Below are 14,781 nucleotides of genomic sequence, written 5' to 3'. Positions count from 1 at the left end.
CCGGACCTCTGTCCATTAAGGCCTGGCTGGATGCCTGGGCCACCCCAGCCAAGAGTTTACATCTCAGTAGGAGAAGCATGGCATGAAGTGAAGACCTCCCTTAGCCCTGCAAGCAAGAATTCCACAGAGCCCTGGAACCAAGCTCCAAACATCACTGGCACAGCCATGCACACTTGGTACCCTTGCCACTGCGGCCTCCTGACTAGACACTACTAGTGCTTCACCTGAAAACATTCCCTCACACCCATGGACATCTGTTTCCTCCTTCCAGAAGCTTAAGCTGCCAGTGCCCACAGAACAAGCACATGTCTATTCTGCTCTCTGCTGTGCCCTGCTCTGTGACAGGAAGCCAGCACCTCACATATCAATTGGGGTGTGTGTGTGTGTGTGTGAATGACTGAATGACAACCCAATGCAAACACCACCTCTTCAGTTTTCTCCCTACACTTTCCACAGCCTACACTCACTCTCCTAACAGAAGGATGCAGGAGATGCATGGCCATCCATTGGCCATCCATCATGTCCTTGGGAGGACAACAAGATAGCAGACAGGTAAGACTGGACACAGTCTGACACAGGAGTGGTGGGAAGAGACCCTGAGGATGCAACTCTGCCCCACCCCATGGCCATCTGCAACGTCTCTATGCCAAGCAGCTGCTCTGCTGGGGGTGGCCGAGGGAGGATGCAAGGGTGGGTACCTTGTTCTGACAGATCTGCCTTCTTCTCCCCCTGATTCAGGTCTGTACCAAACTTCAGTTTATGATATTTGGCCCTAAAAGAACAAATAACAAATGAGTAGAGAGAGGAGAGTAGACAGGGTAAGAGACCACCTCAGGAAGCCCAGGGCCTCCTCCATCAGCTCCCTGACCTACAAGCTCTAGGATTCTCAAAGGTGTCCTCCCTCCTCCTGAAACCTCAGTTCCTTGCCAGAACCACAGCCAGCAATATCATCAGACAATGGCAAAAATAAGCAAGGTAGCTGCTGTCCAGAACTAGAGCACATAGTAGGTTTGCCAAAGCCCTAATGCTGCTACTGGCATCTGAATCACACCCACTACAACCTGCTTTACACACTCCTAGGGATGAAGAGGACAGTAGAGAAACTTCTTTCGCTGGCAAAGTGTAGTTAGCAGCTTGCCAGTGACCTCTCTAGCAGGGGCAGAGCTCACCTCTCCTGCTTCAGTGCATACTCCAGCATCTTGATCCGGCGCACCAGGTCCGTCTTTAGATTCTCTTGCCCTTTCCTCTCGCCCTGGAGGAAAGCCACCTGAGCCTGGGACAGAAAAGAAAGGAGGACAGCAGTTTCAGGGGCTGTCTCCTTCCTTATTCAAGCACAGTTTTAGTCCCTCCCCAACAGCAATGCCAGGGTTCAGTGAAAAGAGATGACATGCTGAACCCACCTCCAGGGTCTCTAGGTATGCCACCCATAAAAGAGCTCAGTCTATAATCTCAGCATTCGGGAGGCTGAGGCAGAGGGATTGCTATTAGTTCGGGTCCAGAGTAGGCTAAGACTCTACCAAAAAAAAAAAAAAAAAAAAAAAGCTGAGGAGTCACCTTTGACCCAGGAAGTTCAAACAGGGACAGCAGGGCCTGACTTGGCTGTAGCCTTCTGAGGAGTTAGGTCAGGGATAGTGTTGGGGGTGTTAAGTATTAACAGCCCTGGACTCCTTCCCACCCCCATCAGCTGTTGTCCCTATGGTTGCTAGTGGAGGTGGTGTCCCACTATTCCTTCAGAGCATCAGTTGCTGGGAAGCGTAGGAAGCTACTTCTGGCACTCAGGGACAAGAGTAGGAGGCTGGGCTCAGCTCCCACTGCAATGCAGAAGAAGCTGTTCGAAGCTTTATGCTGCCCAAGGCATGAGAAGATGTGCCACAGACATGGCCTATGGTTCCCGTCAAGCTTGGCTATCTGTCTGCTAGCTTGGGCTGCCCCAGTAGGCTCCAGTCTGTCACCATGTCATTTAGAGACACTGGACCAACTGCCTTAAGACAGAATCCTGTGGCTCCCCAATCATGTTTGAAGGCCTTCTACCAAAACCCAGAGCCTGGCACTATTGCTGACTTTCTCAGAGCAGCTTCACTGTTCCAGTCCAAGGCAGCCTAAGAGCCAGGCCTGCGTCCTGCTGCTTTGCTGCAGACACTAAGTAGTTCATGGGGTCTTCCTCTGCTAAGAGGATGGAGCACTGTGAGCACTGCCTCTCATATGCAGCTCCAGCCTGCATGAGGGGTTCTGTGTCAGTACCTGTCTCTGCCTCTCTTCATTTTCTCTCCCTGTCCACAATTCAAAAACCCATCTAGCCAAGGGACCTAACCCTTGAACCAAAAGAAAACAAAACAAAAACCCATCATCAGGAAGAGAGCTTGGAAAGGCAGGCCCTTGCAGATGTCTGTCTTCCTGGGACCCCACTTCCTGAACATCACAGATCTGCATAAGTGCTTCCAGGGCTCCCCCAAAAGCCCACAGGCTGACTTGGCTGGCTCCAGGCAGTGTTCAGATGTCCAGCAAGCTGCTCTTTGTGCTAGCAGGGCCCTGACCTATCTCCCCTGTCCTTGTGCTCCAGGCTTGCTATCTCTCATCTCCATTTTAACTTGGGACTAACAGAGAACTGAGGCTGACCAGAAGCTAGTTGAGGGAGGAAGAGAGTTGCAGGCAGAAGACAGAGACAACAGGGCAGGGCAGACTGAAGATACTCTTAAAATTGCATCAAGGCTGCATCAGAATGTGAACCAGGATTAGTGAAGAAAGTACGTTGAGAGGATCATGGCCACCGATCATGGCCACTCCTGCTGCAGACCTTCCAGTTCTCCAGCTCCCATTCAGTGTGTGGCCTGGAGCCTATAGGTCACAAAACTAGTAGGGAGAGCTTCCACAGGAAGTGGAGGGGAAGATGATGAACAAGATGTCTACTGGAGAAGCACAGGGAATCCACAGAAGAAAACTACAACCAGGTGTGCAAGTTATCAAAGTCATACAGCTACAATGTGGAGAACCAAGTGTGAAATTAGCAAGGCTCAAAGAAGAGGCACCCCAATAAAAGGGGCAGAAACCCTGGGACTGTGCTGAGCATGGTAGCATGTTGGCCTAGCATGCATGAAGTCCTAAATTTGATTTCCAGTACCACATAAAATTGGGTATGGTGGCATTAATACCCAATAACACATGAGTGAAAAAAATACAATGAAAACTTTTTTAAAGCCTGGAAGAATGGCTGAGTGGGGGCCTCACCAACACCCTCTATTCTGCTGTCCTTTTCCCAGTTCCTCTGGTAGAGAAGAGGAAGGAGAACCAGGAAGACGTGGCTGAAGTGTCTTGGATCAGTGGAATCCCACCAAAAATGGGAAGTGCTGGCACTAGCCTGTCAGTCTCTTCCATGATGACAGCAGAGCTGGGGAGCTGGAAGTGCCATGCCCTCCATCCACAGGATTCCCACACCGAGATCTGCCATCTCTCTCAGATTCTCCTCTCTCTAAGGCAAAGTCCTAAACACAGAGCCACTCCTGCTGCAGACCTTCCAGTTCTCCAGCTCCCATTCAGTGCGTGGCCTGGAGCCTATAGGTCACAAAACTCCTGGCAAGGAGAGCTTCCACAGGAGGTGGAGGAGAAAAAGGGACTGCACAGTCCTTTTTCCTTGATGTCTGCTCTCTCCATCTCCAGAGCATCAGGTTGAGACCTCTCCCCAAGGGCTCCCTTCTCAGAAGCACACAATGGAGCCCCACAATTGACTTTATGCATGAGTGCAGACAGTTCTCTGCAGTCTCCTAAGTAAAGCAGCTCTTCTGCTGGTCTAGAAGCTTTTAAGGGGCAGGAACCACCCATCCTAACACATTTCCACTTATATCACAGCACACCTCCGCCTCTTTTCTGCTCTCATCTCTGCAGTCTCTGGGCCAGCCCTCTTCCTCTGGTGTCCTGGGCACTGACTGCACAGTGAGCCTCTTATCAAAAACAGTCAGGGCTAGCTCCTCAGTGCTGACACTGCCCAGTCATGAAGGGTCTCATGGACGTTGCCCTTCAGAAGTGTGAGTGCTGAGTGGAAGAAAGGTAGGTGAGAAGAGATGCTGTCGTGAGATGTGTTGGTGCACACCCATTACAAAGGATGGGGTTACACCTGGAATGGTGCACGACTGTAATTCTAGCACTCCAGAGGCTGAGGCATAAGAATTGTGAGTTCAAGGCCATCCTAGGGTACAGAGTAAAGACCTGACTCAAAAAAACAAAAAAAGGCCAGATGAGGTAGTGAGTACCTCTAATTCCAGCCCCCAGGATCCAGAGGTATTGCGGGTTGGGATGGGGATGAGCCAAAGGGAATTTAAGGCCAGTCTAATCTACCGATCTACATATGGCATTTCAATACAGCCACAGCTATATAGCAAGATCCTGCCTCAAAAATAAGCAAGCAAATAAATAAATAAATAAATAAATAAATAGAAAGAGGTGTGTGGGCCAAGGAGCTTATTCAGAGAATAAAGATGCCAGCTGCCAAGCCTGCTGCCTGAGTTCTATCTCCAGATCAACATGGTAGAAGGAAAGCATCAACTCCTGCAATCTGTCATCTAATCTCCACACAGTGCACACCTTCAGTGCCAACACTCAGAGGAAGAGGCAGGATCTCTTTGAGTTTAAGGCCAGCTCAGCTTGTTCTGCATAGTGAGTGCCAGGATTACAGTGTGAGATCCTGTCTTGAAACGAAACAATAAAATAAATAAAATAAAAATGTAAAAAGAACAAAAGACAGAGGGATCATCATTTTATAAACACTCCCTCTTCACTATTCCATGCCACTCTCACAGGATAAACGCTGTCAGCAAAGCCATATTTTGTGTTATGTGTACATGTATGTGGAAACACCATTCCTCAGGACCCTCCACTTTGTTTTGGAGACAGGGCCCCTCACTAGCCTGGAGCTAGCTCTCTCTCATGTGTGTTCCCGCCATCCCCCTTGGGAAGGATGACTAGCCAGTGTGCGCCAGGAACCTGCCATACTGGATTACACATGTGTGCCACCCGGCCTGGCTTTCTCAGGTGGGCTCTTGGGGATCAAACTCAAGTCTGCATCCTTCACGTCACGAACTTTAACAACTGAGCTGCTCTTGAGGCCTCAGAGACATTTCGGGCAGGGGGAAAGGTGGAAATAATCCTGAAAATCCATTGACAAGGGTCAAATTAAATAACTGTGGTGTAAATACCCAAGGGAATACTACCCAAGTTATCAAAAGTAAGTACTCTCTGTGCTGATGGGGAAAGGGAACCAAATACTCGACTTAGGAAGTGTCAAATGCGGCATATTCTAGCACATTCTGGGGGTGTGTGTGCACATGTGTGTGTGTGTGTGTGTGTGTGTGTGTGTGTGTGCATACACTTATGTTTGACTTATAATGAACAAAAGTAGCAAAACCATGAAGTTGGTGATGTTGGAGCCTTACAGAGTATTCTCTGTGATTCCACAGAAGGTTCCTAAGTGTGTGGAAAGACCTCTCATTTGGAGGTAGCACACCTGTAAAGTCTGAGTGGAGTCTGGGCTACACAGCAAGGACATTACAGTGGATGCTGTCAGTTGTGCTCCTGTCAAGCTCCAAAGGCTAAGACTCAGCCTGCCCACTCTGCTCTGGTGTCTTGGGTGACCTGGTGAGGCCTCTAAGCTTCCCTGGAGACTTTTCTCACCTGTGCTCAGTGTCAGAGAGGGAAAAGACACAGGTGAGCACTGCCACCACTGCTGTGACCCGCAATATCTCCCTCTCCTGCTTATTAAAAACAGAGGGGTACCATTTCCGCTCTCAGAATGCCACAAAAATTAAATGATAGCATGTATCATAATACTTAATACAGTGTCAGGCACATAATATGCCCTGAATAAATAGCAGCTGCTGTCATTATTACTGAGTGAGGTAATGACATTGGTCCTGCCTACATAATGGGGCATTGAGAAGGTCTGATGAGATGTATGCTGGGAGAGAGCCCGAGTTAGAGTTGGGCACGACATGAGGAGCACTTACATAAGGATTTCTCTCTCAAGGGTGGGAAAAACACAACAGCCAAACACTCTCGGCATTCATCTCATGGACAAAAACTGAATCAGTCACTTATCTGGGGCCCTATTTCAATTTGACAGGAAAGAGCACATTGGAAACAGAAAGATGGGTTGCCAGAAACCAAGCACTGACTGTTTTTGTTAATAACATCCCAGCCTAGGAACCATTTGACTCCCGGTGGCCCACCCCTGAAGGCCCTGAAGTGCTCACCCTTCCTGACTCCCTACATCTGGAAGGCCACTATCCACAAGCAGTACCTTGCTCAAGGTCACAGAGCCCAGCCCAACTCACACTCCACGAATTATCACCTGACAAATTCTTCTCCACAAACCATCGGGACCCTTTACAGGACCTTACACAAACACTTCCCTCATGGAGTCCCTCCTCACGCTGTCTTTCCCCCTTACTCATCACCCAAAGGCACATCTCCATTCCTCTCCACCGTATGCATCACGGGCGCTCCTGCTTTCACACTGGATATACTCAACAAACGCCCCTACAGTTCAGGGTTTTCTACCTAACATCCTCAAATCTTTCATACCGGAACCTAATCCCTTCAAGCACCCAAACTGTCGCTTCCTACTCTCAAGCTCTCCTAGCGGAGCCTAAAGTATGTCCTCTGCCCTCTCCGCGATTCCCCTCAAACGATCCCCTCCCCTACACTGTACCCACACATGGCCAAAGTGTCCTTCTTGACAGGAGGCCACACACTTCATCCTGGGACACCTCCCATCAAGCTTCCTCCCAGCCTCTGAAGCCCTCACACAGCCAGCCACCTTTCAATTGCTCCAGGCCAGCCACTCCCCCAAGGTCCCCCATCCCAGCTTCCAGTCTTCCTCTCTCCACTCCTTGCACCCAGTGGATGCTACGAACGTGTCACCCCACTAGACACCTACTCCATCCTACCCCGACAGCCAGCTTCTGGTTCGGATCCGGAGGTTAGGTGTAGCGCATTTATTCGCCCAGACCCCATCCACTTTCTCAGCACTCTGTCCCCGAGGACCCCCCCAAGTCGCATCGCTCAGACCCTCTGGGCTTAAGCCCGTCACTCCTACTCGCGGCTCCCGGCCGACCCGTCCCGGCCCTGTCCCGCCCCGAGGCCCCGGGGACCCCGCCGCCGGCCCGTCGCCGGCCCTGCCCGCCCCCTCCCGGCCGTCCCGGCGGCCATTGCTCCAAGATGGCGGCGGCGGCGGCGGCGGCGGCGGGTGAGGCGAGGCCGGGCCGGGCAGGGCTGGGGCGGGGGGCGCGGGAGGGCGGCGGCGGCGCTCACCTGCAGCTCGGCGCGCTCGGCCTCCCAGCGGGCCTTCTCGGCTTCGAAGCGTGCCCACTCGTGTTGGATAAAGTGCAGGATCCCAGGCAGGCTGAGGGGCTCCGGGCCCGCCGTGGAGCCCGGGCTGCCTCCGCCACCACCTCCTTTACCTACCGGGCCGGGCCCAGGAGCCGGGCTGGAGGCCGGGGCCGCCGCTGTCGGGTTGGGAGCGGTGCCCGAGCCCAGAGGGCGGCAGGAGGAGGCGGCCGATGCGACCGCTGCGGCCGCTCGCTCCTCCATCATGGAGGCCCCGGGGCCGGCCCGCGCCCGCTGTGCCTCGCGCGCCTGCGCGAACGCGCAGCTTCGCACTTACACACCCCCGCCTCGCGTGCGCGCGCGCGCGCCCGCGCTGGGAGGGCGAGGGGAGCGGAGACGAGCACGGGGCTGGGCGCGAGCCTCGCCCACAGGGTCGACCCCGGTGGTGCGCGCGGGCGGGGGTGCTGACAAGGAGGGGGAGGGGCTGCCTCAACGTAGGCAAAGGACCCAGGGCCCCTCGCAATTGTCTCCTTTGCAGGAGTGAGACCAGACCGGACTTTTTTTCCTGCCTTCTCCCCAATGTCAGAGTCCTATCCCCTCCAGATGTAAATATACCCCATCTCTTTCACTTACTAGAAGAAAGAAAGAAAAAAAAAAAAAGACCTGGGGTGAGGAGTTGGCTCTGTCCCGAAGAAGTCGGTTGTCATAGTAACCCCTATCCAACCTGGAGGCCCCTTCCAGCCCCTTCCCATTTTGCATATGTGGAGTCCCAAACCTCTACTATCATTGCACTAGGAGGAGGTTGCTAAGGTAACCCAAGTCCCAGGTGGTTCTTCTGACCCTAGCCTCTTCAGTTACTATAGCAACCTCCCCTCACCTAGTGCTCAGGTAGAAAAAAGACCCAGCCCTAAAGACATTCCTCTAAGAGGAATGCCTCTGCCCCACTCCTCCCCCAGCCAACCCAGTTGGCATTACCATGGTAACCATCTCCCCTTCCCATATGGGAGGTCCATAGACAAACCTACCAGGTGTTTTTATTTAGAAGACAAGTGCTGCTGTGGGACAGTTGCTATGGTTACAGAGCCTGGACCATTTCCAGAGAGATGAGAAACAGTCAAAGCCATGCCCTGGTTACTATAACACAGCAATCTCCCACTGTCTGGTGATCCTAGCAATCAGGTCCAGTAAGATAGGGGGTGTTTAGGATTAGCTCCAAAGGATGCATGTGTCTAGGGAAGAGGTTGTCATGGTAACAACTGCTGTCACTTCTGCCCTATGGCTACCATTATGGAAGAGGGATAGTTATAGCTCACAATTGATGACTCCTACCCACCAAGCCACTCCTGAGACAACTGAAGTGATAACCAAGCTTATGGACTTCAAACGGACAAAAAGAGAGTCAGTGACTTCATAAGCTACTTTCATGGGTCGAATGAGATTGCATCTTGTGAGGAGTTGGCTCATTTGATGTTTTCTGGTTCCCCTCTCAGCAGGGCAGATGACTCAAGGTGGAACCTCTCTTCTTGATCACCCTCAGCCTGAAACCTAGGGAGGTAAGAGTCCCTTGATGTCACAGTAATTACATGGATAACTGCCCTTTCTGTCCTTAAAGGCTTTCCTAAATAGGTCTCCTTTTTGTACCTACTGTGGTTGATAAGGCTCAAGCTAATTCCAAGTGATACACTTACATACACTTAAATGTTTTCACTTGTTCATTTGTTTATTGTGTGTATATGCATGTGTGGAGGTCAGAGGACAGCTTGCTGGAGTTGATTCTTTCCTTCCATTGTTTGGGTCCTGGAGACTAAACTCAGGTCTGGCTTGGTGTCGAGAAACTGCTGGGCCATCTTTAAGCACTGTTTTGTTGTTGTTTGTTTGTTTTTTCTGACAGTCTCATGTAGCCCAGGCTGGCCCCAAACTCAAGCAGTGGTCAAGGATGACCTTGAATTTTCAATCCTCCTGCCTTCACTTCCCAAGTGCTGGGATTACAAGCATTTAACACCAGACCCAGCATATATAATGTGTGGGGGGAAGGAACGGAAAGCCAGGAAGAGCTCAGCTTCACTCTTCCCTGACCACTTTTCCTAGGCAAAGCCCCGTGTTACTCACTCCTGCCCTGTGCTGCTCTCCTACCTTACCACTAAGTTGTACTGGTGCACCTGTCTTCTCAGATCTGCAGAACCATAGAGGCTGGGGTTGGAGCTGAGGAGACAGCTCGGCTGGTAGTGAATGATGGTGGTGTATGCCTGCAATCCCAGCCCAGCCCTTGCCTTGCAGCAATCATCCCTCAACTGCATACCTAGTTCAAGGTCAGCCTGGCCCACATTAAGACCCTGACTCAAAAACAAACCCAAAACACCCTGCCACAAAGTACCTACTTGCTGATATGCTGACTTTCGGCTGGTAAGTCATGTGCCATATTCAGCTTTAAGAGCACCCATCAGCTTAGCTGTAGTGTTAAGAGTTGGGATATGTGATTGCAAAAACAAATCAGTTGGGTGGACAGTGGCATACACCTGTAATCCCAGCAGTCAGAAGGCAAGAGGTTCTTAGTTCAAAGCCAGCCTTCAATACTTAGTGAGACCCCATCTCAACAAAACAACAGTTTCCTAGGGTTTTTTGGTTTTAAGACAAGGTTTGTATACACCAGGCTAGTGTTAGAGTCATTGAGATGCCCCTGTTTCTGCCTCTGTAATGCTGAGATTAAAGGCAAGTGCTATTGGCTTACTGGTTTGAAGCAGGATTCAGCAACTAGCTTCTTGCATCAAATTTCATGTCCCTCTTCTCAGATGTATGACTTTAAGCAAGTGACCTCACCTCTTGCTGCCTCAATTTATTGTTATTTAAGAGTATGGGTGTTTTGCCTGCATGCATGTCTAGTGCCGACAGAGACCAGAAAAGGGCACCAGAGCCCCTGGAACTGGAGTTACAGATGGTTGTGGACAGCCATGTGGTTACAGGGAATTGAATTCCAGTCCTCTGGAAGAGCAACAATCGATCTTTATCACTTATCGCTCCAGCCCTGCTTTGTGTTTGTTTGTTTTCCCCTTCTTCTTGACTGTATTGGTCAAGGAGAATAAGGTATCTTTTCATGTTATACAATTATGCCACTAAAAGCCACCACCCCAGGGGACCCCTTGATGGTTAGACTAGCCCTCTGTCTTAGTTAGGGTTTTACTGCTGTGAACAGACACCATGACCAAGGCAAGTCTTGTAAGGACAACATTTAATTGGGACTTGCTTACAGGTTCAGAGGCTCCGTCCATTACCATCAAGGCAGGAAGCACGGTAGCATCCAGGCAGGCATGGTGCAGGAGGAGCTGAGAGTTCTACATCTTCATCTGAAGGCTGCTAGCAGAATACTGACTTCAGGCTGCTAGGCCGAGGGTCTTAAATCCACATCCACAATGACGCGCCCACTCCAATAAGGCCACACCTCCTAATAGTGCCACTCCCTGGGCCAAGCATATACAAACCATCACATCCTCTATTGCAAAGCCCTGCCCCCAGCCCTGTTTTAAATGGAAAAAAAAAAAAAAAATCACCTATATCCCTGGCTATCCTAGAACTCACTCCATAGGCCAGACTGGCCTCAAGCTCATTGAGATCCACCTGCCTCTGCCTCCCGAGTGCTGGGATTAAAGGACAGCTTCTGCTGTTGCTTCCCTTCTCTTCCTACTTTTAGATTTTTGTGTTTTGGTTTGGTTAGGTTGGGTTTGGATTTTTTGAGACAGAAAGTCTCACTATGTAGCTCATGCTTGCCTTGAACTTCCCATCCTCCTCCCTCTTCTGAGGGCTGGATTACAGAATGTACTATGGCTTTTAAAAACTGTGATCCAGGGCTGAAGAGATGGCTCAGTGGTTAAGAGCACTGGCTCCTTTTCCAGAGGTCCTAGGTTCAATTCCCTTGATGGCTCATATCTCATCTCTAATGAGATCTGGTGCCCTTTTCTGGGCTCCAGGCATACATTCAGGCTGTATACATAATAAATAATCTTTTTTTTAAAAAAAATTGTGATCTACTATACCTGGCATCAAATCTATCACCTTAAACCAACCTCTCGCACACAGTTCAGTAGTACTGAGTACATGTACAACTGTGAGCCACACCTGTAAACCCAACATCGTACATAGTTAGCTGCACAAAGACCAATTGTCCAAGACTGGCCTCTGCTGTGTAGCCTGGGATAATGTGTCAAACTACAGTCCTCTAAACACTCTAACACTGTTGGGCAAATAAGGAGCCAGAAGTGTTTCACCTTGCAAAACTAAAACTGAGTGTGTGTGTGTGTGGGGGGGGGGGTGCTTAAACTACCTTCCTGGATCCACCAGTGGCATGTGGCTTAGTGGTAGAGCATTTGTCTAGCATGGGTAGGGCCCCAGGTTCAAACAGTCCTCAGCTCTCAATCCACCCTCTGGCAGCAACCAGCATTGTTCTGTTCATTTGCAGGGGTGTTGGGTTCAATTTGGGGTTTTAGTTTTAAACGGGCCCTCACACATTAACTTAAGAACTCACTGTGTAGTTGAGTGGGAGACAGTAACCACCTCCCCTACCCCAGGTGGTCTGCCAGGGCAGGGGCATGAGCCAACCTAGGAATTCCTGGAGGGCCTGAAATCAGATCCAGGAAGAGGAACTGACAGTTCGAAGGTAGGGAATGCTGACAACTTGTGCCACACTCTCTTTTCATCCTGTCTCCCCAGGATGCCTGGGCCCCCGGGCTAGGGTCTGACATCGGGGCCCCATGCGGCTCACCCGCTGTTGGGCTGCCCTGGCAGCCGCCATCATCCTCAACCTCCTCGTCTTCTTCTATGTGTCATGGCTACAACACCAGCCCAGAAACTCCCAGGCCCGGGGCCCCCGCCGGACTTCTGCCACTGGTCCCCGAGTCACAGTCCTGATTCGGGAATTTGAGGCTTTTGACAACGCTGTGCCAGAGCTAGTGGATTCCTTCCTGCAGCAGGACCCAGCCCAGCCTGTGGTGGTGGCGGCCGACACACTCCCTTACCCACCCCTGGCCTTGCCTCGCATCCCCAACGTTCGCCTGGCCCTGCTCCAGCCAGCCCTGGACCGGCCAGCAGCGGCCTCGCGCCCGGAGACCTACGTAGCCACCGAGTTCGTGGCCCTGGTGCCTGATGGAACTCGGGCTGAGTCCCCAGGCCACCTGGAGCGAATGGTGGAGGCGCTCCGGGGGAGCAGCGCGCGCCTGGTGGCCGCCCCGGTCGCCACTGCCAACCCAGCGCGGTGTCTAGCATTGAACATTAGCCTGCGGGAGTGGACTGCGCGCTACGGCCCAGCGCCCAGCGCGCCCCGCTGCGACGCTTTGGATGGCGACGCCGTGCTGCTAATGCGCTCCCGCGATCTCTTCAACCTCTCGGTGCCCCTGGCGCGGCCGCTGGCCACCAGCCTCTTCCTACAGACCGCCCTGCGTGGCTGGGCAGTGCAGCTGCTGGACTTGACCTTCGCCGCGGCGCGCCAACCCCCGCTGGCCACCGCCCACGCGCGCTGGAAGGCGGATCGCGAGGGGCGCTCACGGAGGGCGGCGCTGCTGCGCTCGCTGGGTATCCGCCTGGTGAGCTGGGAAGGCGGGCGGCTCGAGTGGTTTGGCTGCAGCAAGGAGAGCCCGCGCTGCTTCGGTACGGTGGCGGGCGACACACCCGCTTACCTGTACGAGGGCCGCTGGACACCACCTTGCTGCCTGCGCGCACTGCGCGAGACTGCGCGCTACGTGGTGGGCGTGCTGGAGGCGGCGGGCGTGCGCTACTGGTTGGAGGGCGGCTCGCTGCTTGGTGCAGCCCGCCACGGCGACATCATCCCATGGGACTACGATGTAGATCTGGGCATCTACCTGGAGGACGTGGGCAACTGCGAACAGTTGCGGGGCGCCGAGGCCGGCTCGGTAGTGGATGAACGGGGCTTCGTGTGGGAAAAGGCGGTGGAGGGCGACTTCTTCCGAGTGCAGTACAGCGAGAGCAACCACCTGCACGTGGACCTCTGGCCCTTCTACCCCCGCAATGGGGTCATGACTAAGGACACATGGCTGGACCACCGGCAGGATGTAGAGTTCCCAGAGCACTTCCTGCAGCCACTGGTCCCCCTGCCCTTTGCCGGTTTCATGGCACAGGCCCCTAACAACTACCGTCGCTTCCTGGAGCTCAAGTTTGGGCCTGGGGTCATCGAGAACCCGGAGTACCCCAACCCTGCACTCTTAAGCTTGACAGGCGGCTGAAGTTCTGGTGCCTGCATCCGGGGCTAGATGAACAGCAGGGTATAGGAATCTGTTCTTTGCCTCGGTTGCTGTATGGATCTGAACCAGTTTGTAATTGGGCAATGGGGCTATGCACTGGAGGGGGGTGGGGGGAGGAAGATTGGAGGGAGCCCACAGGACAAGTCCAGCTTTGGCAGGAAGCAGAACCTGAAGACTGGAGCAACACATAGATTCTTAAGCCTCGAGATGGGTCTATGTGTAGAGCCCTCATAGCCCATCCTCTTCAGAGAGCAAAGTGGTGGCCTTCGATGGAAAAGCCCAGGGATTTGAGTCCAGTCTAGGGCTCTACGTAGTCTCTGCCCTTTGTTCCAAGAGCCGTAGGCCCTTGGAAAGTGAGGTCCGGAGAGCAGACCAGCCAGCCTCAGTCTACCACATACAGCTTAGGTAGCCCTGGACCAGTTAGTTACCCAGTCTGTGTTTCATTTGAGATACTGAACACCTCCATTTGTGTTTAGGATCCTCAGAACCCTTGGCGCTAGTGCTTGCTTCCTCCACTAGAGGGCGCTTCGGTCCCGCTCTTCATGTTTGATGAACGCTCGCGGCTCTGCTTCATCCTTTTTTGTCTCTGGTTTTCTTGGAGTGGCTCTGGGAGGTAAGACAGCACTGGCCACCTCCTCTCCTCGCTGAATGTGGCACTTTTCTTTGAGAGTGCTGCTTGATGTATCTGCTGCTTCTAACCCCATCTTACTCTTGAAGGACTGACTGAGCTCTGGTTTGGGATCTGGCCAATATATTACCTCTTTATTTCACTCCTCTGCACCTGTTTCTCCCCACCCCACCCCCACCCCCACCCCGCTTCCAGGAAAGGATAAACCTTCGCCATAGCTCACATTTACGAAGACCTAGCAGGCCCAGGCATACACATGGAAGTGACCGCTGCTATTACATCCATTTTCCGGGGAGGAAAACTGAGGCCAAAATGAAAGTTACTTGCCAATAATCAGATAGTTTAGGAAGTGGCTAGTAAGGGACTTGAACTCAAGTCACAGTTTCAAGGTCCACACTTCACTTCCTCCTTAGGTCCCGCTGTAAAAATAGTGCCCAAGTGGAGCTTTGCGGTGGCTGTGCCATTTAAATGTTTTTTTTTTTAAATCTCATTTAATTATGCATATAAATTATGTTCAAACTGCTACTACCAGTCTGTATACTGTTAAATAAGGCTTAAATTATGCTACTTTAAAGTTTAAAAATTCAAGATGAA

General features: G+C 52.1%; 2 protein-coding genes across 7 annotated transcripts in view; one reads left to right on the top strand and one right to left on the bottom strand.

Moving 5' to 3' along the window:
• Nucleotides 1-7,648, bottom strand: part of Strn4 (striatin 4) — a 25,214-nt gene extending 17,566 nt beyond the window's left edge. Inside the window, exons 1-3 of one of the 2 annotated variants that reach the window (XM_076927359.1) lie at nt 7,300-7,648; nt 1,170-1,273; nt 699-772 (exon numbers count right to left, since the gene is read on the bottom strand). In XM_076927359.1, coding sequence (XP_076783474.1) covers nt 699-772; nt 1,170-1,273; nt 7,300-7,581 — 460 coding nt within the window. In that variant the 5' untranslated portion in view covers nt 7,582-7,648. The remainder of the gene's footprint in view (nt 1-698; nt 773-1,169; nt 1,274-7,299) is intronic. The other variant, XM_076927360.1, reaches the window with a different exon arrangement.
• Fkrp (fukutin related protein) lies at nt 7,186-14,781 on the top strand. Of its 5 annotated transcripts, none has more exons than XM_076927362.1 (3): nt 7,186-7,234; nt 8,805-8,867; nt 12,016-14,781. In XM_076927362.1, exon 3 carries the CDS (start codon nt 12,057-12,059, stop codon nt 13,539-13,541), a length of 1,485 nt encoding a protein of 494 aa, XP_076783477.1. In that variant the 5' UTR covers nt 7,186-7,234; nt 8,805-8,867; nt 12,016-12,056; the 3' UTR covers nt 13,542-14,781. The 5 variants fall into 5 exon arrangements, with proteins under 5 accessions (XP_076783477.1, XP_076783480.1, XP_076783479.1 ...); XM_076927365.1 differs by having other exon boundaries at nt 7,187-7,234; nt 8,808-8,867; XM_076927364.1 differs by having other exon boundaries at nt 7,209-7,229; nt 8,806-8,867.

This window comes from Arvicanthis niloticus, chromosome 29 (assembly GCF_011762505.2).
Source record: "Arvicanthis niloticus isolate mArvNil1 chromosome 29, mArvNil1.pat.X, whole genome shotgun sequence".
Classification (NCBI taxonomy): Eukaryota; Metazoa; Chordata; class Mammalia; order Rodentia; family Muridae; genus Arvicanthis; species Arvicanthis niloticus.
The sequence above is the reverse complement of the archived record's forward strand: the minus strand, read 5'-3'. Positions and strand labels throughout refer to the sequence as shown.